Source organism: Musca autumnalis, unplaced genomic scaffold (assembly GCF_047663935.1).
Source record: "Musca autumnalis isolate F117 unplaced genomic scaffold, ASM4766393v1 scaffold_810, whole genome shotgun sequence".
NCBI classification, from domain to species: Eukaryota; Metazoa; Arthropoda; class Insecta; order Diptera; family Muscidae; genus Musca; species Musca autumnalis.
The window spans coordinates 6,162-31,299 of record NW_027412434.1 but is presented as its reverse complement, the minus strand read 5'-3'; the positions used below and the strand labels follow the sequence as shown (position 1 = coordinate 31,299).

At 38.4% G+C, this 25,138-nt stretch overlaps 1 protein-coding gene across 1 annotated transcript; it reads right to left on the bottom strand.

Moving 5' to 3' along the window:
* Positions 1-5,812: 5,812 nt before the first annotated feature.
* Positions 5,813-22,469, bottom strand: LOC141388223 (uncharacterized). The gene is made up of 3 exons (XM_073958241.1): positions 21,953-22,469; positions 6,412-7,406; positions 5,813-6,347 (listed from the first exon to the last, which is right to left on the bottom strand). The coding sequence occupies exons 1-3, from the start codon at positions 22,308-22,310 to the stop codon at positions 6,027-6,029; spliced, it is 1,674 nt and encodes a 557-aa protein (XP_073814342.1). The 5' UTR covers positions 22,311-22,469; the 3' UTR covers positions 5,813-6,026.
* Positions 22,470-25,138: the final 2,669 nt, after the last annotated feature.

Genomic DNA, 25,138 nt, shown 5'->3' with positions numbered 1-25,138 from the left:
AAGAATTTCTTCGCCCGCTTCTTGGCATTCATTTCCATGTCAAGCGATGGTCCATAGATGTATAGAAGATATGTATGTATTTAGTAAAAGTACCAATGAATGTCCGTCCAAAAGGGGAGGCTGAAATTTTCGTGTTCTGGGAAATAGTACGTGCACCATGAATAAGGTGGACAGGGTTGGTAAAAATCTGCAACCTATCCGAGGGTCACTAAAAACCTTCTGGCCTAGGCAACACTCAGTGTCGCCAGGCGTCACTTGAAAATTGTTTGAAAGTTTGATAGTTTTTAGGCTACGAGTAATCAGCACAGTTTAACATATGTACGACCATGTGTTGTCAAACTTTCCAAAACAAAAAAAATGTCCAATGACGCCTGACTCGTAAGTCGAAATTACAAGAATTTCATTTATCACAAAAATCGAGAGTAGAGGCAAGAGTTTCTGAAACTTTGCATATATAGCATATTTTTAGGCGAAAAGTAAAATTAAAAAAACAAGATAAGGTTTGTATGATCTCATTTGTATTTCGTGTTTTTAATTTCGATGTGTCCAACCGACTGGAACAATTCTATTTAATCTTTTAAACTATGAACGGTTTAAAAGATAAATAATATTTGGCGGTCTTAACGACTGACGAGTAAATTTCGAACATATAACTCATGCGTGAAATTTTCTTTATTTTATGGCAGTGAAAGTGGGTGATGAAGATGGGCTTAAATCAGCGATAGGCACCATATTTTTTCTATTGCATACTTTACGGGGCGTCGTTGTGTAGGTACATACATGCTTTTCAATGTTTTGAGACTTTAGCTTCAAATTGGTCTTTCCATCGAAGTTTTGTCCTTCGCTTGGGAAGTATACCATCAAATGGTTCGTATTCATATACCTTTCTGATAGATATATCTTTATCCATCCTATTGACATGACCCAGCCAACGCAATCGTTGTGACTCGATACGTCATACAACATCAATGTCAGTAGACTGGTACAACTCGTGATTCATTCGAAGTATTCAGCGTTAAAGCATATTGGTCCATAAATCTTCCGCAGAATTTTTTTCTCAAACACACCAAGTTCTGGCTCTTCCGCTTTCCTGCTTCGAATCCATACATAAGTACGGGTAGTATTAGTGTTTGGTAGAGTGTGATTTTCTTTTGTGTTTTTTTGCTTTCCCAGCAAAATTTGAACGGGTTCTATGAAATTACGTGATTTCATTGTGATTTACAAGGGCATGTCGTGAAATAAGTAGTTATTTTTTGGCCACTAAAATAACTTGTTAAAATAATAGTCGCGATGTTTAGTTACTACCTTTTAAAGTACTTATTTAATTGGCCAAAAAATTACTACTTATTTCGCGCGACATCCCCTGGTAAAAATAATGGGTTAGGAGGGGGTTTTAAAGTGTATTTCGGCTAGGACATTAGTTAATTTTCCTTTCTGTCCACAATTTGAAATAGAGATATTTTGGGACCACGGGAACCCAAACGCCTATATAAGGTCCGCAAATGTATCAACAAATTTCTTCAATCGGGCTCAGCCTTTATATGGGGGCTATATCAAAGTGTGGACCCATGTTGTGAATTTTTAGTGGAGAAGTTGTGTGACCACTGGGAACATCAAATGTCCAATAACAGGTTGTTCGGTCAAAATCCTCAAAACATCGAAAATCGAGAGGGGGTTATACCGAAACATGGACCTATGTTGATAATTTTTGTGGAAATGTGTTGTGACCGGGAAACTCAAATTCCAGCTAGTTCGGTCCACAAATATAGCTAAACCCCTTCAAATACCGATGATCGGGAGGTATCGAGACATGGACCTATGTTGACAATTTTTGGTAGAGTAATTTTGTAACAACTGGGAGCCTTAAACGTCACATTACTGGTACTTCTGTCAAATAAGGTGCTGAAATCCTCCAAATACCAAAAATCGGGACGTACCGTTATATAGGGGCTATAACGAAACGTGCAAAAAGACACTCGGGTGCAAATTAGTTCAAACGAAAAACAAACTTAATATACCATTCATACTATGATGGAGCGTATAAAAATAGAAATTTCTAACTAAAGGTAAGGTCACATTAGGCAAATATTTGCCCCAGCGACCGGCAGTGTGCGCTTACTGAGTGCAAGTGAGCGCAAATAATGCATGGAAATTTATGCTCACTTGCTCTCAGTAAGTGTACACTACCGGTCGCTGGAGCAAATAATTGCCTAGTGTAACCTTACCTTAAGAAAATACACTTTTTGAGTTAGGCCGGAGGAGTTAGGCGATAGATGGGGGATGTACTCCGATAACTTTATTCACACTATATTTACTTATGGCCTTAACAACTGTATCCGTGTGAATACTATTTAAACCTGATTGATATGCCTATTGATCTAGGGGTTCTCTCCTATATTGTTGGGCCTCTCTCTCTAGAGTATGAATATCCTTCCTGATATGTACTGCAACGCACCTCATTATGTTGCTCTACTGGAAGAATCTTTGCCTCCTCATGTAGATGGTCCGCTGAAGACTAGAGGAGGCACCCTTTTGCTGTTCTCAGGGCGGAATTCTGACAGGTTTGAATCTTTTTCCAATTGTATCCCATAATCTCGGGGACCAAATTGTACCCGCAAAGCTTGCCAAAGACCGACCTATCGCGTTATATGTGGTCAACAAGGTTTCTTTACCTGCACCCAAAGTGCTGCCGGCTAGGGACTTGAGGTCCTTTTCAGTTTGTGGTGAAAATCCGCATATTCCTCGAGTGGAAAAAGGTGGTAAGATCGGTTAAATAGGTGTTCAGTCTCTCACAGATGTCATCAGGGAAGGTACCTGACGCCAGGATAGTGCAATCATCCGCATACGTTACGAGCTGTCTGGAGTGGGTGGAATACAGGAGAGGAAGAGGTTAAACAGTTCCGGAGATATCACCCCACCTTGGGGAACTCCCTGTTTCACTCTACGGGGCTTAGACTTCTCGTTCCTGAATTCCACGTACGACTGGTGTCCACACATATAATTGACTATCCAAGCTTGGCTGGAGGGTAGTCTGCTCAATGTCTTCAAACAGCGTGGAGTGCCTGACTGTATCAAATGCTTTTGATAAGTCAAGCGCCACCATCACTGTTCTATCCCACAGCGGTCTCTGGTTGAGTCCTTGACAAATATATGTGATAATGGCGTGCAGCGCAGTTGTCGTGCTGTGCTGCTTACGGAATCCATGCTGATGATCGGCAACTTGATAGCTATTTCTGATACTTGCGAGGACTAAGGCCTCAAGGGTCTTTGCTACGGGCGACAAAAGCGAAATCGGCCTGTACGATGCACTTTTGCTGGCATTCATGCCGGGCTTCCGTAGTTGGACCACCATGCCCATTTTCAAGACTTCGGGAACAATGAGGGTGAATAGCGACAGGTTGAGAACTTTATTGAGATACTCCACTCCCGGCTCATCCAGCTGCTTCAGCATTACCATGGAGATTCCATCAGGGCCCAACGCTTTGGATGATTTAACGTTCCTGATGGCATTGGCAACATCATCCATTGTAAACTGTGGTGGTTCTTCCTCGGCAGGAAGAGATCTGATGCGACGTAATACTCCTCTCTTCGCCCTGTCACTCTTGGGGTGCTCGACAAACTGTCGATTGAAATAACTTGCGCACCTTTCGGGTCAGTCAACGTAACGTCGCCAAACGTGACTGAGGTCCTATCTTCCATTCTTCCAGGGTTGGAGAGTGACTTAACCGTTGCCCACAATTCACCTATACCGGCTCTAATGTTGCAACTCTTCAGATGATTTAACCACTTGTTCCGCTTATGCTCGCCGACCAGCCTGTTAATCTCCAGTGTCAGTTCCCTGACTCTGGGGCATTGGGATTGGCTCGACAAAGTTCATCACCCTCATTTGCTAATCCCGCTCATTTGCCTCTGCTGGGAAGTTTGGTCTTACTTCGGGTATTCGACCAGCAGGGATATGGTGAGCGGCTGCAGCAGTGATGATGTCTCGGAACGTCCTTTCCGCTCTGAAGCGGTGATTGGTGAACTATCTGAAACTCGGCCAATCAGCTTTCTTATGATTGACGAATGTGCGGCGTTCAGAGGTGATGAAATCGGATGGTCTTCTAATGGAGACAATTATGGGGAGATGGTCTGATCCAGTGGAAATGACGAATTGCCAGTTAACGTCATTAGTCAGACCAGGTGACACGATGGTTATGTCTGGCGAACTGTGACATTCTCCTCTAATTCTGGTAGGTGCGTCCTCATTGACCGTGGAAAACGTAGAGCTATGAATCTGTTCAGCCAGCGCTGTACTCCTATGATCGTTTCCGAGGGCCGAATGCCACATCTCATGATGCGCATTAATGTCCCCCAGCACCAGACGATTATGACCTTCCAAAAGCGGGTTAATGTCGGGCTCGTAATCCGAGATACAGCTATTTCTCGGTGGGATGTAAACGTTCAGCAACTCTATCTCGGCAATTCCACACCTGACTGCTACCCCCATACATTCCATGTACGGGTCATTAGAGACAGGCTCAAGCGAGATAGGTCTGTATTGGACAGACTGGTGCAACAGGAAAGCTAATCCCCCACCTCCACTTCTGGTGCGATCCTTCCTTAGCACGTTGTAACCATCACAACGTTTTAAGCTACAGTTGTTGTTGAGCTTGGTTTCTTGCACCGCAGCTACCTTGATATTCCTCCGACTCATGAAATCTACTATTTCCTCGATCTTACCTCGGAGTCCATTGCAATTAAATTGCAAAAAGGATGCATTTTCCGGGTTTGGGACAACAACGGCTGGTGTTAAAGGCTGCATGTGCGGTTGTTGTCGAGGGGACTGCGGGGGAGTCTCATAATCAGACGACGAGGGAGTTTCGTAATCCGCAGCATGCAGCAACATAGTCCCTGCGTAGTCCCTCACGTGGACAAGTCCAGAGCAAGCCCTTAGATGCACCCACTCCTGACATCTATTGCATTTCACCGAAGGTTGGATGTGGGTGAAGATGCGGATGTGGCAAACGGATCACAAATATATTGGTCCTGGGTTTTCCTCCGCCCCGGCACTGACCAAAAGAATGCGGAGCAGGCATTCCAGGATATGCTGCTCCCAACACGGAAAAACGAAACAAATACAAAAATATGTACACTAAGGTGGCAGCCGCTGGCCGGAACGTTGATTTTGTGTGGTTCCGGGTCAATCCGGTACGAAATTGGGAACTCCAAATGGCAAATTACATCCAATTCGGAAAAAAAACTGTGTTAAAATGAGTTACTACATTTGAACTAAGCGGACACCAAAGCAAGTTAAATAAAAATTGTTTATTTTGTTTTTTTCAAAATAGTCTGGCTTAATCCCATTGTTGTTGTTTTAATATTTTAAAACAACTATTTTATTAGTGGAAAAGATTTGGCATTGTTCGCCAAGGGGTAAGGCAGGGAATACTATAGTTTCGATCCACGCCACTGGATTGGTTGGTCTGCTTTACAGCAAAAACAACACACGTCGTGCCAGTGTCTTCAATTTGAAGCATTGTGGCGTTTTTTTATTATTGGGGATCCACAAACTAGAAACAAGGGAACTGATGAGATCCAGTGGCGTGGATCGAAACTATAGTATTCCCTGCCTTACCCCTTGGCGAACAATGCCAAATCTTTTCCACTAATAAAATAGTTGTTTTAAAATATTAAAACAACAACAATGGGATTAAGCTAGACTATTTTGAAAAAACAAAATTGCAAACGCTATCCCAATAATAAAAAAACGCCACAATGCAAAAAATTGTTTTATTTAATTTCATGATTTTTTTTTCTCTTTAGAATTCTTTTAGTTTTAGTGTTGTTTGCTTATAAACTTTATTAACAATTTCTAAACCTCAAAAAATATGTACATCGAACAAATCTTCCAGGTATGAGGTTTGATTCCCCACAAATAGTCCAACTCCTTTCGAGCAAATATCACTTTAAATATACCAATTTGTTATATATCCACATAAATCTATTACTGAAATACATATATTTCTAAATAACTAAATCTATAATTATATGTTATATGATTTAGCAGCAGCTAATTTACTTAAGGCAATACGATCGTCTTTACCCTGAGCTATTGTGGGTATTGCATCTATGATATGAACATCTTGTATAATTGGAAATTGTTTTTCATTGAGATGTAACTTTAAGGTATCCATCACTTTCTTTGAGATTTCTGCATGGCTGAGGGTTACATTTGGTTTAAGTATAACAAAACAGGCCCCAACTTGATTGCCATCATTTTGAGTTGTACGATATCCTACTAAACGGGCAACATAGATTTCGGGTATATTATAGGCTAGAATAGCATCGAAAATATCGGGTATTATCTGTAAATGTTTTGTTAATATATTAATTTTAAAATGATAAAATAACAACAACAACAGTATTTACCACTTCACAATTGAATTTTATTAAATTCTTATATCTTGCCAAGATGTGTAACTTTCCGTACTCATCCATGAAACCATAGTCACCGTTTATGAAGAGTCCCCGTTCATTGTAATATACCGAATTGTCCAACGACATGTAGCCCTTTAGGGGGAATGGCGGTCGTAAGGCAATTTGACCCGGTTTATTCACACCCAAAGGCTGTAGACGATCATCTAATATCTGAAGTTCATAACCTGGCATTAATTTACCACCATTAAAGTATCTATCACAACAAATCACTGAACCCATTTCGCTCATTCCATAACGATAATAATGCGTTGCATTTACCGCATGCTTTATTGACAATTCAAAGACTGCTTTTGTTGGCGTCTCACCACCGAACATTACTTTGCGCACACTTTTTAAGCTTTCCGTATCATTTTCATCCAGTAACAGTAGAATTTCATAGCAGAGGGTAGGAACTCCAAGAAAATGTGTAATATCCGAATTCCGTAACAATTCCAAGCCCAACTGTTTTGTAACTATACACGAACTTATTCGTTTCAATCCGAAAAGCATAGACTGAAACAATAATTGAATTTGACTTATCCAACGTAGGGGGCTAAATGAGAAAACCACAGAATTTTCATCTATGTTTTCCCAATTTTCAGCATTATCCCAATACATTGCGACACCATGCATAACAAGGGCATGGGTAAGTTGTACAACTTTTGGTAGGCCAGTTGAACCGGATGTTAAAACTAAAATTGCAGTTTCTTCTTTAGTATCATCAATTCGAACACTTCTAAAGTTAGCGAAATCAACAGGTTTGGATTCGGGATTCATTGAAATAAGATTTTTAACATTGGGCTCTTTTTCACCATTGATGGCTATTAAATGTGGTGTTTGTTTTAGATTTTTACAGCATTTCAGACTTTCTTCGATTTTCTGTAAATATTGCTCTTCGTAAAGCATTGCCATGGGTTGTACCACATCAAATAAAGTGGAGGTGGATTCTGAAAGAAAAGAAACAATACCTTAGAAATCTTAGAAAAGAAAAATAATTACTTGGAAGAACAGAGATGATAATAAAAAGGTTTGAAAAATACTTTACAACTGTAAATTTCCAATGTGTTGTTATATATACAAGCTTTCAAACTCAGCGTTTGTCTAGCACAATGACATTTAACACCACATCTGATATGCCTGATGAGCTGAATTAACCACCAGCGAAACGATCGTAGCATATTGGTTGGATGTGTGTGGACTTCGCTATATATCACTTTTTCAGTACAAATACCTTAGGTCTTGATAGCTCAACAAATTCAATTAAATAAAAACTCTTTCAATAAACGATATTCGTCCTAATAAGACAACAATTAAATACAAATAATTACTTCTTGATGTATTTGAAAAAGCAGCAAGGAAAGGATCGACGGATCGGGCTGGCCCGACTAAATGATACCACCCTACACCAACACGATTTCAATTTAATTTGGCGAATTTTGTCTAGACCAAATTGAGTCACTTTTTCCAAATTTCATCAAAATGGCTGTCCAATTTTGTGTTTGGTGCATACCTAGGCTGACGTAGGGGATGAAAGATACCAAGGAACGGTCCTGACCGGCGTTAACATGCAAAGTCCAGGATTTATATTGGTCCCTCTTTCATCTCAAGTGGACACTGACCTCCCCGTGGTGTCACCTGGAGTAGCTGCCTTTAACACCCGTTAAAGGTAGTGAGCTAACATGTGCCGCGCGTTCACCCATAAGAACGTAAAAAACTTGGGTTTGGGCGACGGGTTAGTAACCCTCCGCTAGAAAAAAAAACAGCCTACTATGAAAAAACGAAAGAAAAGAAGAACAAATCCCTCAAAATGTGACGACCCCCGCAAACGTTTTAAGGACCATGATCTGCGAATCTACACCTGGAATGTTCGCACTCTTTATAGAGAAAGTGCAGTTTACGCATTGGCAGATGTAATTGAAAAGTACAAGGCCGACATTACTGCCATAGAGGAAATACGATGGAATGGGAAATGCGTCACAACAACACCTAAAGGTGACGCATTTTATTACAGTTGCCATGACATAAAGCATGAGTTTGGTGGCGGATTTGTAGTTGGTCGGAGGTTAAAACACCTGGTCTCCAGCTTCACACCAGTGAATGAAAGACTTGTTACAATTCGAATAAAAGCAAAATTCTTCAACATCAGTTTTATTTGCGCTCATGCTCCCACTGAAGACAAGGACGAACTGACCAAAGATATATTTTATGAGCGCTTAGAAGAAACTTATGACCGTTTCCCTGCTCATGATATTAAAATTATTCTAGGCAATTTTAATGCCAAAATTGGAAAGGAAAATATCTTTGGCCCAACAGTCGAAAAATTCAGTCCACACAGTGAAACATCTGACAATAGAATGAGGCTGATAGACTTCGCAGTGGCAAAAAACATGGTAGTTAGCAGCACCAGATTTCAACATCTCGACATCCATAAGGGCACCTGGCTGTGTCCAGATCAGAAAACAAATCAATCAAACTGATCACGTTGTGATAGATGGAAGACATTCATCGAGCGTGTTGGATGTGCGTTCGTTCCGAGGAGCAAACAAAGACTCGGACCACTACCTTGTTGGTGCAAATGTACGCACGCGGTTAAACGTAGCAAACAAAGTACGAACAGAAACAACACGAAAGTTAGACATCGACAAGCTGCAATCACAACAGATAGCCACAGCATATTCCACTCAACTAGCCCAATTGCTTAATCATCCCGATAACATATTAGCGCAATGGCAAAGTATTGCCCACTCCATGAAAACAGCCGCAAAATCCATACTTGGATACCAGAGACCTCCACCAAGGAATCCATGGTATGACTAGGAGTGGGATTCTGTAACTCATTTTTGCTGTTACCGACAAAAATCGGTAAAATTAAATGGCAAAATTATGACTAAAAACATAAAGAAAAGTTGGCATCACTGTTTGTGTCGGTAGAGGCTAGCGACTACTTTTTATTCATCGTTAACTTACCGAAAAATTTCGTTAATTATCGAAATTATAAGCATTTTAATTTTACCGACAATTATCGATAACAGCAAAAATGAGTTACAGAATCCCACTACAGGAGTGTCGTGCTGCTACCGAAGAGCGCACAACAGAGATATCAGGTGAAAAGGAGAGAGGAGAAACGTCTTTTCGGCAGAAAAAAAAGGGAGATGGAAAAGCGGGAGTGTGAAAAAATCGAGATGTACAGGGGACAGAATGAAGTCCGAAAATTCTACCAAAGAGTGATACATCAAACTGATGGCTTTGGAAATGGCACAACCTCCTGTAGAGACCAGCAAGGTAATCTGGTAATTGATACAGATAGTGTGCTCAGGATATGGAAAGAGCATTTTTCCAAACTGTTGGTATCCAATAGTAGCGAAGTCGACGAAGATACCACAGATCCAAATCCAGAAGATGATATTGAATGTATACCACCCGCCCAAGATGAGGTAAAGACAGCAATAAACCGGCTGAAGAATAATAAAGCAGCAGGAGCTGATGGCCTACCAGCCGAGCTGTTTAAAACCGGAGGCGACACGCTGATAAGGTGTATGCATCAGCTAGTTAGCTCCATCTGGCAGGAAGAACGAGTACCCGACGATTGGAACCTGAGCATCCTGTGTCCCGTCCATAAGAAAGGAGATAAGACTTTATGCTCCAACCATAGGGGCATAAGTCTTCTCCCTATCGCCTACAAGATTGTGTCAGGGATATTGTGAGAACGACTAAAGCCCATGGGCAACGAAATAATTGGACCATACCAATGGTGGACTTGCCACCATTGACCAGATATTTACCCTTCGGCAAATCCTGGAGAAGACCCAAGAGATGCAGATCGACACCTACTGCCTTTTTGTCGATTATAAAGCAGCCTTCGACAGCCCGCTGCGTTCAAAGGTATTCCAAGCCATGTCTGAATTTGTATCCCCGCAAAGCTCATCCGGCTTTGTAAACTGACTTTAACTGACACCAGATCTTCAGTTAAAAAAGGAAAGAACCTCTCCGAAGAGTTTTGTACCAAATGAGGTTTCAGACAAGGAGACAGCCTGTCGTGTGATCTCTTCAACATCCTGCTGGAAAAGGTTATACGAGAGGCAAACGTCAAAAGAAGTGGCACAATCTACACCAATAGCCACATGTTACTTGCTTATGCTGATGATATAGACATCATGGGACGATCAGAAAAAGAAGTAACTGATACCTTTATGAAGGTCGAAGGAGAATCTGCTAAAGTGGGTCTGGCTGTAAACGGTGAGAAGACCAAATTGATGGTGTCGACGAGCAATGCGTCCATTGAGCTCACACCAACTGTGGAAGTTGTTTCCTATAATTTTGAGATAGTAAAAGACTTCGTCAGTTGTGAAATAAAAAGAAGAATTATATTGGTCAACTTTGGTTTAAGTAATCAGTTTAAAAACAAAGCCACATCTCGTCAAACAAAAATAACACTCTACAAAACACTGATACTTCCCGTGCTGATGTATGGTTCCGAAGCCTGGGTACTTGCGCAAGCAGATAAGGCAGTGCTTGGCGTGTTTGAGAGAAAAATTCTTCGAAAGATCTACGGACCAATCTGCGTAAACGGTGAATATCGACGTCGCATGAACCACGAGCTTTATCAGCTATACAACTACATCAGTACAGATAAACGTATCGAGATGCAGCGATTGCGTTTCATAAGAATGAGCGATGATGAACCCGCTAAAAAGGCGTATAAATATGGGCCGCTTGGCGGTGCACGCAGAATTGGCAGGCCAAAGAATAGATGGCGCGAACAAGTGGATGAAGAGATGACAAGGCGCGGAGTTCCAGAAAGAGAAGCAATAGGCAGAGAGAAATGGAGATCTGTTCTTAATTATGCCTATAGAACAAATGTTCTGTAATGGACCAGCTAAGTAAGTAACAATATTGTCTAACAATAAGTTTTTATACCCTCAGTATTTATGCTAACGAGGGTATATACACTTTCATACGGGCAAAATGTGCCTCATCGAAATAATGGTTTTAGACCCCAAGTATGTTTGGACGAAATGTGTTTCAGACAATTTGGAGTCGATTGAGCAATGTCCGTCCGTCTGTCTGCCTGTCTGGCTGGCTGGAGCGCACGATAACTTTCGAACGGATGAACCGATTCGGTTCAAATTTTGGTTTTCGTAATATTTTGCCTAAACTTAGTTTAAGTTCGAAGATGAGCTATATCGGTCCACTCCTTCCGGTACCTCCCCCACTAAAGTTCGAAAATGTTCGGAAAATTTGTGCGCACGATAACTCTTGAAGGGAGTAACCGATTTGGTCCATACTTTGCCCATCGTGGAGCGTGTACCAGACTTAGATATGGTTTTAATATGAACTCAATCGGTCCACTCCGTTGGGTACCTCCCACACAAAAATTTGGAAAAGTTCAGTTTAGGACCATCTCTCGAATCGCTTTGATTTTTGCTTTAGCAACTTGTATTCACTGCCCTCCATACGACGGTATAAGTTTCATCAGGGGCAAGTCCATACTTTCTGCGAAAATAGCCTGAAAGTTGCAAAAAAAAACCCTATGACACCGTGTGAGGAGGTTGGAGGGCAAAATAACTCTCGAACAGGTCTGCCGATTCGGTCCAAAGTTTGGCCTTAGTAATATTTTGTCCAAACATAGTTTAAGTTCGAAGATAAGCCATATCGGTCCGCTCCTTCAGGTACCTCCCCCACAAAAGTTCAAAAATGTTCGGAAAAATTGTGCGTACGATAACTCTTGAAGAGGGTGGCCGAATTGGTCCATACTTTACACATCCTAATATATCTACCAGATATAGATCAGATTCAAATATGGACTATATTTGTCCACTCCATCCGGTACCTCCCACACAAAATTTCGGATACATGTTCACTTTAAGACCTGCTCTCGAATCACTTTGATTTTTGTTGAAGCAACTTGCATTCGCTGCCCCAATTGCGATGGTAAAAGTTGTTTCAGGGGCAAGTCTATACTTCTTGAGCAAACATCCCTGAAGTTGTAAAAAACCCCTATGGTACCATATGCAGTGGCTGGAGATCCATTCTTTTTTTGTATCTTCTCCGCAAAACTTTTGATCTTTAATCCTAATCAACATTTTTGTCAGTTCAAACGCCCAAAATGTTTAAAACTCCCTAAATACATGCGTTTTTTTGGGGAAAAAAAATTGTTTCAATATACACAGGCTGAGGGTATATCTCTGTCGGTAAAGCCGACTGACACTTTTTTACTTGTTCTCTTTTGTTGTTGCTATAATATGCAATTTATGTATCCAATCTCTATTTAATTAATTTTCTGTATGTTTGTACGAATTCTGAGACAGGTAATTTGGATTTACCTCAATATTTGTTTATTATTTGTTGATTTTCCGCGAAAATAATAATAAATTTCGTAAATATTTAAACTCTACGAGTAGATATGGAATGCTGTTAACGATTTTCTCATAACAAAATTTTTAAATATTTTTTCTTTATATGTGAATAAAAACCGCTATAACTTTTGCGCACATCGGCCAATTTTATGAACGCGAACATATTTAAAACCAGAATTTTGTCCTTAAACTCTGTACCAAAAAGTGTAGATGTGCTCGCAAATAATTTTTTTAATTTTTTTCAAATGGAATTGCAAAGGAATTTTGGTTTTTACCGTACACCCAAATTGGGACAATTTTTTTCCTGATCGTTGGTACGTCTATAGATTTCTTTTATTTAGAAGCTAACATTAAAATATAGTGCGGAATACTTTTTTCTTTTACGTTCATCTCAATAAATGACGTTTTTTTGGGAGATTTTGGTTCAAATCTGAAGCATTTGAAATTATCAAAAAAAAAATCTTGTTTTTATACCCCAGTTATTGCTGTAATTTTCTTAAAATCCGTTACGTCTACATATATAGTTTATTCTGAGATTTACTGTGAAATTTGACGCAGAATATTTCATTCTTTGTCACCATATGTCTAGCATAAAGTTTCATATTACTTTCATGCGTCAACTCAATAAAAGTGCAAACTAATTACAAGCAAAAAATTCAACAACAAATTTCGGGTTTTTTTACTAAAAATTAACTCCGATATTTTACTAGTAAATATTATATATACAGATTGCAAATCTTCCGTAATTTATATTAAAATTTGATGTAGAAAATTCTCGTCCTTGGCACCTTCTTTCTAAAATGATGTTTTGTTAGACAATCTGTAGCAAATTCGGGGAAAATCTTTCTTTAAAACTAAAATGAGTTTTAAATATTTTCGTATTTTCTAGCCTTACTTTAGATTTTTCAGTTTTGGTGTATTCTGAGACCTATAGTAAAATCGTATTGCGGACATTTTTGTGGAATATATGAACCCGCTGCGACCCATCCTTAAAGAAGATTTAAAATAATTATTAAACAAGTAAAAAAGTATCAGTCGGCCGACAGAGATATATCCTTAGCCTGTGTGTATTGAAATACTTTTTTTCCAAAAAAAAAGATGTATGGGCGTATGAACGGACAGAAATATGGATTGTAGAAATATGGATAGCTAGGACTTTTGTACCATACTAGCCTACGAAAAGCATAATATCGGGCCACAACCTTCGCTAAAAATGTCCAAAGGATCCTCGACCAGACCCTTAACTACACATATCTGTTGAACATTTGTATGGGTGGTACCCCAAGGATTGGACCGAGAAGGTCCAAATTTGAACATAAACTTAGCTTGGACAAAATATTTCGAGATCGAAAAATTGGACCAAATCGGTTGCTAAGCTTGTAAGATATTGCGCTTATCATTTTAGCGAATATTTTCGAACTTTTGTGGAAGAGGTACATGAAGCAGTGGACCTATAGGCACTACCTTCGAATTTCATATAATATTCGAAGAAATATTACAATATCCACAATGTGGAGGAACGCAGTATTCGGTTCGAGCTCCACAGCCACTACATATGGTGCCATAGGGGTGTTTTCTCCTTTCGTGCTGTTTTCTCAAGAAGTATGGACGTGCCCCTGAAAAAAACTTTTACTGACTTAATTGAGGCAGAGAATGCAAGATGCTTAATCAAAAATCAAAGTGATTCAAGAGCAGGTCTTAAAGTGAATTTATCCAAAGTTTTGTGTGGGAGGTACCCGAAGGAGTGAACAAAACAAATACAGTTAATATTTGAACCTGATATATATCTGGTAAATATATTAGGATGTGTAAAGTATGGACCAAATCGGTCACTCCCATCCAGAGTTATCGTGCCCACAATTTTTCGGAACATTTTGAGGTACCTGAAGAAGTGGACCCATATGGCTTATCTTCGAACTTAAACTAAGTTTGCACAAAATATTACGAAGGCCACATTTTGAACCGAATCTGTAGATCCGTTCGAGAGTTATCTTCGCTCCAACCACTACACACGGTGTCATAGGGGTTATTTGCACCTTTAAGGTTTTTTTTCTCAGGAAGTATGGACTTGCCCTGATGAAACTTGTACCGTCGTATGGGGGGCAGTGAATACAAGTTGCTACAACAAAAATCAAAGCGATTCGAGAGCAGGTCCTAAGCTGAACTTTTCCGAAATTTTGTGTGGGAGGTACCCGAAGGAGTGGACCGATTGAGCCCATATTGGAACCTCACCTAAGTCTGGTAGGAATTTCACTATATGCAAAGTATGGACCAAATCCGTTACTCCCTTCAAGAGTTTTCGTGCGCACAAATTTTCCGAACATTTTCGAACTTTTGTGGGGGAGGTACCGGAAGGAGTGGACCGATATAACCTGTTTAGGTGATAGCTCAGAAAGGCCGCAGAGATTGGTTGTTGTTTGTGGAGATGGGAATGTGGTGATACAAACCCGAGTGTTACCGATAAATATAAGAGGAGAAAATAAAACACAAAGGGTATTTAGTTTGTATAAATAATAATATTGGTGTGGGTGATTTATTAAGGCGAAAAGTGCTGATGACTTTACCTGGTGTGGGGTGAGACGCGTTACAATTCGCGAGTAAACCGAGAAGTACTTCCGTACTGGTGAAGAGATGACTTATAAGTCTTTTGTGTATGAAGATCGAGAGTGAATCAAAGCTGTGGCAATCACTGCTTATTGGAAAGTTCTCACTACGATCCGAACTGAGCGAATACAGTTCCAGGGAGAAATTGCAGAGAAATTCCACTACCAAGAGAGTACTCTCTACGATCCGCACTGAGCGAACATAGTCTCTGAGAAGATTTGTAGGGCAATGATTGGAAATATCACCCTACGGTCCGCCGTAAGCGAACATAGTTTCTCAGAGGGTTTGTAGAGAACACTTAAGGAAGGGAGGCCTCTCTGCGATCCGAACTAGGCGAACAAAGGCTCCCTAGAGATTTGTAGTGAAAATACCAATAGAGAGTTTCTAACTTAAACATTAGCCGCCAGCCTTGAAACACATAGGGGTGTTTCAACATAAAATGGGTGAACTTAAAGTAACTTACAACTAGGAATCCAAGTATGTAAATTCAGTTAGGTGAGCTTTTCCGATTTCAAATTATCCATTTTTTTTGGACTGTAATAAAGCGATAGCCGTTCCGTAGGTAATAAAAATGGCGAAGGTGAAAATAAATCTTATGTTAACGAGGAGAAACCGATAGAAAATACATCCTGGTGAGAATAATAAAGTATTCACGGTTTTTGGTTGTCTGATGGTGCAGTCATTTGAACGTAATTAATTCGAATGATGGGGAGAAGAGGACATTGGACCAGTTAGGATCCATCCAAATACCGTATTTTGTGCCAGAAGTGAACCGAGTATATTTTGGTGAATTCCGTCTAAGAGGATTTTTGGGTATAGATCAGATCCAATCAATAGTTCTACGGGTCTACTATCAACAAAGTGTGGATCAGCTAATCGAATGTTTGGTAAACGATGTGTTATATCGGGATCTATTGAGAAAGATGGAAGATCATCCGATATCCTAGGGAGAACAAATGCTTCTGTTTGAAGTACCAAAGAAGAATTGATTCTTGAACCGATTTTCAGAGAACAACTCTTCTGAGTATTAGCTGATACCGTTCCCGTTACTCCTGAAATACGAGCTGGAGAAGAGTGAGTGGGCAAATGTAACCGATTTTTAATGGTTTTAGAAATGAAAGAACCCTCAGATGCTGGATCAATCAGAGCTCTAACTGGATACTCTTTACCGTTATGGATTAGATTCACTATAGCAGTTCCCAGAAGAACACTACGATTCTGTGATGTATGGAAAACTTGTTGATTTGCTATAGTTGGATTGGCACCGGTGGAGGTGGAAGCTATATTGTCATTGTGGTGAAGTACAGAATGGCGAGAAGAAGAAGAAGGTGTAGAATTCGATGAAGGAGTTGAGGGAGGTGAATTATTAGAACGGTGGAGGAGGGTGTGATGTCTTCCACGACACATATTGCAATTATGGGCGCTAGTACAAGTTTTAATTGTATGACCCCGTGAAAGACAATTCCAACAACTGCCTTGTTTCTTCACCGTAGAAGATTTTTGGTCAAAAGGCAATTGTTTAAACTTTGGACAAGATCGCAAAGAATGAATTTCCGTAGGACATAGAAGACAAGTTATCGTGGCTGGGGATTTGAATTTTTTATAAACCGAATTGTTGGTGATTGGTGATTTAAATTCTTTCGAAGAAGACTTTTTATTGGTTTCAGGGCCTTTGATATCACGCAAACAGTCAAGAGTCTGAATTCTTTCAGAAATAAATGAATCCAAGTCTTCCCAAGAAGACAAAGCCGATTTGTCTCTAACACTCTGTTCCCATAGAGTGACAGTTATTCGCGGTAAACGCTGAATACAAATGAAGACTATGATAGGATCCCAATGTACTGTGGTGATATCATATACGGTCATAGCAGATAAACAACTATTTATTCCGCGCTGAAGGGTTTTCAATCCCGAACTAGTTTCACGATCGATGTATGGAAGTTCAAAGAGAAGCTTCAAGTGACTATTGACAATAACCCGTTTATTGTCAAACCGATTTTTGAGAGCTGTCCATGCTAAGACGAAGCTACGGTGAGTTAATGGGAACTTAGATACAATTTCTTTAGCTTCGCCGTCTGTCTTTCTAATTAAATGACAGAGTCTCTCAATGTCACTAAGACCAGAATTATGTACATACATCGCGGTGAAAAGGTCTCGGAAAGATGGCCACGACAAGAAATCACCATGAAAGGTTTCTATGTCGCATGGAGGAAGTACAAGGTTATGTACACGATCCGGATTTGGTGAAAAGAAGGATTCTCGAGTTTGAAAACTGTTTTGAACTAATGAAGGGACTGGATGATCCACCTGAGTACCGATTTCGTGAGATGCAGGTGTCGACGTACTCATATTATTTGCTTGGTCACCGTGAAATTCTTCTGCCGAGAGGTCCGAACCATTTATTGAGGTGAGATGTGAAGATTTGGAGGATTTAAGAATTTTTGCTAACTTGCGGTTCATAGTTGACCTACAAGTAATGTAAGTCTGATGACACACTTCGTATTTACTATCTAACGAATCTATGTCATCCTTTTTCGAATCTACCGCCGACATTAAATAATCGAGGCAACGATCGAATGTTAATTGGACCTTTGACCACAGCTTGTCCAATTCTGAGCTACGAAACTCTAAGTCGTACTGATCTAACAGATCATCCCGCATTTGGTTGAAATGGGAATCGAATTTGATCAAAGCATCCGATGCTCTGATAAAGAGATCTAAAGGTGTGACCGGCATTGTAGAGAATTTCTTTGTTCCGAAAAATTATACAAATTACCTTGAATTTATTGGAATAATTCACAAAAGAACCAAAAATGTACAAAGAGTTGCAAAAATTCAATAGAATTTATTATTTTTGCACGAGGTGTAGGGTGAATCAATGACTAAAAGCCTAAAAACAAATTTATTTAGGTGAAAAGGAAACACAAATAAACCAAATGTCCGAAAATTTAAACAAATTCCCGAGAATCCGTTCAAGAAATTGCAAAAAAAGACAATAGTTTTCCAAAAAACTGCAACAAATCAATTGAATTTATTGTTTTAGCAGCGAGGTGTAGGGTGAATCAATGACTGAATGTCCAAAATCAATTAATTTTTGTGAAATGGGAAAACACAAATGGCCAAAATATCGAAAACCAAATAATTTGGGAATTTTCCTTGTGAAAAATGAAAATTTTAAATTCCAAAGGGACCGAATGTAGGGTGCACTATTTCAGAACAACCAAAAAAGCAAAAAACCGCAACCGAAAATTCAAATATGTTAATAAAAAAGGTGATTTTAGTATAAAAATATAAATTTATATTGAATATTTGAATAAATATATATGTTATATTTACTAAAAATATAAATATATAATGCCGATTGTAGGGTGTACGATGTCCAAAAAACCGTTTATACCGAATACCGATTATTTTTCGAAAATATGCAAATATTTATTTTTCCGAAAAAATATTAAAAAATAATTTATATAAAAAATAATTTTTTCACCTGCGACCCACTGTAACCGTAGTAATAACGAATGTGTACAACAAAACGAAATAAAACACAACTAGCGTCGCAGTAGACGTTTGCTGGTATGTACTAGTAGGTAAGCAGGTAGAGAGACCACAACGTATTGAATTGTTGTTGGTAGGTTTTTTCGTTTTATTAGGTGACGCTAAAAGAAATGCAAAAAGGCGGGTAATTTGTAATACGTTTGTTGTTGCAATTCTCACTAAAGGGCTCTCCCTTTGGAATAATTATTGACGTAGGGATAGTGAGAAAAAACCGAAATAAATAAAACAACAACACGTATTGGCGATCACTACAATTGTTGGTGAATAATTAAAAAACAGTATGCCGTATATTAGATTTATTAAATTCACAAAATAAAAGATATTTTGCTAATATTTCAAAGGGAATGCAACCGTCTTTTGGTGAGAATTTTTATGTAATGAATTAGTGTGTGGACTGTATTAAGATTTTAACTGTATTTGTTTGAAATCACCGACCGATAGGGTGAATTAAAGTCGATCAGTAACCGAAATATTTTTATGCGAAAAGAGATAAAAATTTAACACTCGCGATTTGCTCACTTATGGAAAACACTGAATTTACATACCTGGTATGTTTTTTGGTGGAATATGTGTTGTTGGTGATAATGTATGATGGTTTGATGATGAGGATGGTGGTGAGGGGTGATTGGGGAATCTCTTGTGTGCTGCAGTAGAGAACAAAAATCTGCGAATAGCACTAACAACACCGTGTAAATTATCCACTAATCCGTCTCGATTGGATGAAATGTGGGTGGACAACAACAAAATCCAAAGGAACTTATCCGGCTCGAAGGACCAAATGTTTAGGTGATAGCTCAGAAAGGCCGCAGAGATTGGTTGTTGTTTGTGGAGATGGGAATGTGGTGATACAAACCCGAGTGTTACCGATAAATATAAGAGGAGAAAATAAAACACAAAGGGTATTTAGTTTGTATAAATAATAATATTGGTGTGGGTGATTTATTAAGGCGAAAAGTGCTGATGACTTTACCTGGTGTGGGGTGAGACGCGTTACAATTCGCGAGTAAACCGAGAAGTACTTCCGTACTGGTGAAGAGATGACTTATAAGTCTTTTGTGTATGAAGATCGAGAGTGAATCAAAGCTGTGGCAATCACTGCTTATTGGAAAGTTCTCACTACGATCCGAACTGAGCGAATACAGTTCCAGGGAGAAATTGCAGAGAAATTCCACTACCAAGAGAGTACTCTCTACGATCCGCACTGAGCGAACATAGTCTCTGAGAAGATTTGTAGGGCAATGATTGGAAATATCACCCTACGGTCCGCCGTAAGCGAACATAGTTTCTCAGAGGGTTTGTAGAGAACACTTAAGGAAGGGAGGCCTCTCTGCGATCCGAACTAGGCGAACAAAGGCTCCCTAGAGATTTGTAGTGAAAATACCAATAGAGAGTTTCTAACTTAAACATAACCCATATTCGATCTTAAACTAAGTTTGGACAAAATATTACGAAAGGCAAATTTTGGACCGAATCGGTTGATGCGTTAGAGAGGTATCGTGCGCTCCATCAAGTTAGACAGACAAACAGACGGACAGGGCTATATCAACTCCAAATTGTCTGAAACACATTTCGTCCAAACGTACTTGGGGTCTAAAACCATTATTTCGATGAGGCACATTTTGCCCTTATGGAAGCATGAATGCTGAGGGTATAAAAAGGGACCAAAAGGACCCCTTTAGCGAGACATTAGAGGGTTAACATGTTCCACAAAAATGTCCCGCAGAGCATTCTCAGTAATATTTTCCTATACCTAAAATACAAGGATTACGAGAAATCTTACTCCGAATATTTCCAAAACAGTTCACAAAGCGAAAGATTGGTAACCTAAAGGGTACCTCCCGAGATAAACTTTCAAAATCCCGATACTCGTGTCGTCTAGTTTTCGGTCCTCTTTCATAATTTGCACGCGGTTTCTAGTAATTTAAAAAAGTTTTATTTTGTAGTACAGTGTTATTATTAACTGAAAACACAGGGTACCACCGTGGTGCAATGATATGCAGGTAAAAGGTCGTGATTTCCATTCCTAGACCAGTCAACATCAAATTATCAACGGTGGCAGACATGTTAAACTTCCCTACAAGTGGTGTCTTAAAACACGCCGTTCGGACTCGGCAATGAACAGAAAGAAGGTCCCATATCATTGAGCTAATATGAATCGGGGTGCACTCATTGATATGAGAGAAGTCTTCATTGTCCCGTTTGTGGTACTGAGATGTCAGTTGAGCGCGATATCTATGGAAAAGAAATTAGTTCTACTTCCAAAATGAACTTTGACGATGCATTCCTTCAGGTACCTCCTCCGCAACACTTTTGAGCTTTAATTCCTAAAGGATATTGGTTGTGTGAAAGCTTTTCGATCCTAAGGTTCCTAAGCTTGATCACTTTCAAGCAAATTATGTGGTGGGGTGTTTGGTAAAACTTGTGTGGGGGTTAGGGTTATGACTTTTTTACAACCTCATATCCCTGTATCATAGCGTCATGAGTTTTGCCATAAGATTACATAAAATCTTAATTATAAGGTGATTCGGTGAAAAAACCTCACGCACAAAATGATTTTAAAATTATGGACAATTTTTTGAAGTCGCTGTCGTAAAAATGTCGTAAACGCTTTTATTCAAAAATATAATTTTTTAACAAAAAACAAAAAATTTAAAATTTTTTCAAAGTGACTTCTTTCGCGACTTTTTTAATATTTGAATGAAACGTTATTATAGTTATTAGTAGGCTTATATTTATTCAATCGTGCAACAAAAAATAATTTTTTGAAAAAAAAAAATTGTTTCTTTTCATATATTTTTTCAAAAAAATATTTTTTTAAAATCGGTTTGTGCGTGAACTATTTTTATATTTCAATGGAATAAACGATAGCATAGTGATTAATAGGCAAAAGTTCATTCATCCCTGCTACAGGAAATCATTTTTGAGGAAAAATGTCAAAAAGTCATAACCCTAGTGGGGGTATTGTAATTTGCACTTACCCTTATCTAAATGAACTTCGAAGTAGAGTGGCACTGCACCGCATAAAATACAGCCAAATGTCAAGACCGCTATCCATTCATTGTTCAATGTGAAAAAAATGACACAGTCGCCCTTCTTGATGCCCAATTGTTTTAGATTTATTGCAATTAATATTGCTTGTTCGTAAACTTCTTTGACCGACTTCAGAATATTTTTATCATAGAAATGATCAATGATTTTTGTCGGATCTGTGGAACGCATTGTTTGTAAGAATTTTTCACCCAATGACAATTTCGTTACATCTCCATATGGATAATTTACTGATTTCCATATTTTGTTTTGGGAATCGTATACAACTTTCAGATATTCCTCTGGCATTCTTTCTTTTTCACTTCTGTTGCTAACAATGCGGCATACGAAAATTTTGCAAATGGTTTATTGTGTCTTTCTTGTTGACGTTTTTATCAGTAAGGCACCTGCATTTATACATGACCGTGGAAGGGTTTTATTGTTTATTGTTGTTGGTGTTAGCAAAACTAAAACATATGTGCTTTATTAGAAACGTTTGTTCAATCGAGCGATTTATAAACACGATAAGACTATATTTATAGTTTTCGTTGTGCGGGAACGTTTGCCGTAAAAACTTAAAAAACAGCGTATAGGAAGCCTAACTTTACACATCAATGACCTTACGCGGTGTTTAGTCCGTAGCAATGTTATAATAAACCCGCACCTTTTTACTAATCACCTAAACATTGGTGCATTGTTTATTATTATTATTACACTGGGCAACATTTTCAAGGTAATTTTGTGCAAACAACTTCTAATGCGGTTTTTATGAAAGTACAGACCCAATGAACAAAAAACCCTATTTGGTTTTTGTTTTGTAAAATCGGGTTCAGATTTTATGGCCTTATCTAAATATGGTTAAATATTGAATTTTTAAAGAAAATCGTGGCTATACCTTTGAAACCAATACGAATCTTTCCACGACATCCGCAGCAAACTTGTAGATAAAAACATGAAGAAAATATTTGGAAATATAATGAGCACGAATAACATGATTTACTATCTCAAATTTTATAATATATCTAAAAATTCCATATTTTGTATATATTTCGCAGCGTACATCCAAAACAGCTAAATTTTTCTTAATGTTATCTTTGGAAAAAAATATTCGCAGGAATGTAATACACATCTACTCAGAACATATAATTGTTGTAAGATTCCTTTATAGCGTTATTTCTAGCATATTTTTCAACGACAATTTGATAAACATATCAACAATGCATTGAAATCTCAAATATAAGAATAAACTGCCTGTGTGAACGTTGTTTGAAATATGTTTTGTTTTGATATGAAATACCGCCTAAACAAAATGAAATAATTGCCAGTTTCTGTAAGACGATTCGAAATGAAAATCGTTCGAATTAGTACCAAACTCTTGCTGTTGTAGAAAATATTTGTTAGATTGAATATGAAAATGAATAAAATATTCTTTAAAAAACAGAAGTTTGGCAGTAGTTCGAACGAATTGGTATTCGAATCGTCTTAGTGAAACAGGTCATAAGTGTTTTACAGCTTCAGGATGTTCCGAAGAATTGCTGAGCACATTACTTGGACAATTTTTTCGAAAGGTTACATTGTTCGACACTCAATAGTGTGGCTGTTATTTACCATAATTCCAGAAATTATGTAAACTTTCTTATATTTTATCAATAGTAGTATAACACCACTTTAGGACTACAATATTGCTGAAGACTGAAAAGCAAAATTCTTATTAGTTCCTGATATAAATCCCGGATCAATGAAAAAAGGGTCGTTTTAGCGCGGTATAGATGAGGTCATAAAATCCAAACCCTATCTAAAAACACGAAACCCAACTAGGGATTTTGAAATCTCAATATGTACATACTTTCAGAAAATGCCCACTAGAAGTTGTTTGCATTTTCAGTGTTGCACAGTGTTATAAGCAGATTTTCAATGTTGCACAGTGTTATAAGCACATTAAGTTACAAAACTGCATGCGTTCACACCAATTAAATATCCAATGACATTGGCGTAAACATTTCTGGTTCTCGGGTGTTAATAATATCATTGTTCGCTACATCTATGGATAATATAAACAACAAAAAATAAAAACAAGAAAAAATTCGTTAAAAAGTAGAGCCGAAGTTTTTACACACTCCACCATAAAATATTTTTTAACAAAAATAGAATAATAACATGTGGTATCCGATGGAATTGCAATTTTCGAATTTCGAAAAAAGCTGAGTTGTGCTGAATTGTGAATTGTTTTCGAAATTCGAACAAATGGCTGAGATATTCGACAAAAGATTTTTTTGAAAAAATGTTGACAGAATTGCAATTTTCGAATTTCGAAAAATTAAAGATGTTCTGAATTGTGCTCAGTTTGTGCTCATTTGTGCCGCAAAAATTTTTTCGATATCTCGTATCATTTTCGAAAAAAAAAAAAACATATTTATACCCTCAGCCTTTAGGCTAGAAGGGTATATGGTAATATTCAAAAATGTTTTACAATCGTTGAAGTTGAGGTTCACCATTTAATAAGTCGCGAACTGTCAAAATATTTTATATAATATGAATATATTTATATTAATTGAAGTGTTTTAGCCGGGGTCGCATTAAATTAACCATAACAAATAATTTATGTGGAAGCTGTGTTGGTGGTAATATTAAAAAATGGGTAAAAATGTGTTGAAGTTTACAAGTTTTTTGTGTTCTTTCTTGATTTCTGGTCAAACCACGGAAAATTCAAACCTGAGCTCAAAGAAAGAATTGAAGAGTACCCCTTGGGCAACATGGTTCTAATGTATGACTTTTCAGTATATACACTGCATCCCCCTAAAATCGATGCTGACATTTTGAAGTTTTGAAATCTGGGTTTTTTGAATTTTTCTTATAATTGGAGGGCGCAACCAGATAATTTCCCGAACTATTTATTGGATTGTAGAACTCGTGACTCCACGTCGTTTGATGTATATCTCAAGAGTGTGCTTCATACAGCTCCCTAGTAATAAGAGTCCAAAGTCGAAATTTTGGTGCGTAAATTTTCTATAAAAACCTATTTTTTGGCTTCAAAATTTACAACTGTGCCTCAGGTACCCTAGAACCCCGCGTGATTTTAGTTTTTTTACGCGCCGGATCTAATGAACCCTTCCGCGTTCAAATCCATCCACTAAAAC

Bases quoted from the DNA above. Each gene is read 5' to 3' on its own strand.
- LOC141388223 (XM_073958241.1), bottom strand. From the start codon at position 22,310: ATGCCAGAGGAATATCTGAAAGTTGTATACGATTCCCAAAACAAAATA. The intron at 7,407-21,952 runs GTAAGTGCAAAT...CTTTTCTTTCAG, and splicing joins CGAAGTTCATTTAGATAAGG to AATCCACCTCCACTTTATTT. The intron at 6,348-6,411 runs GTAAATACTGTT...AAACATTTACAG, and splicing joins TAAAATTCAATTGTGAAGTG to ATAATACCCGATATTTTCGA.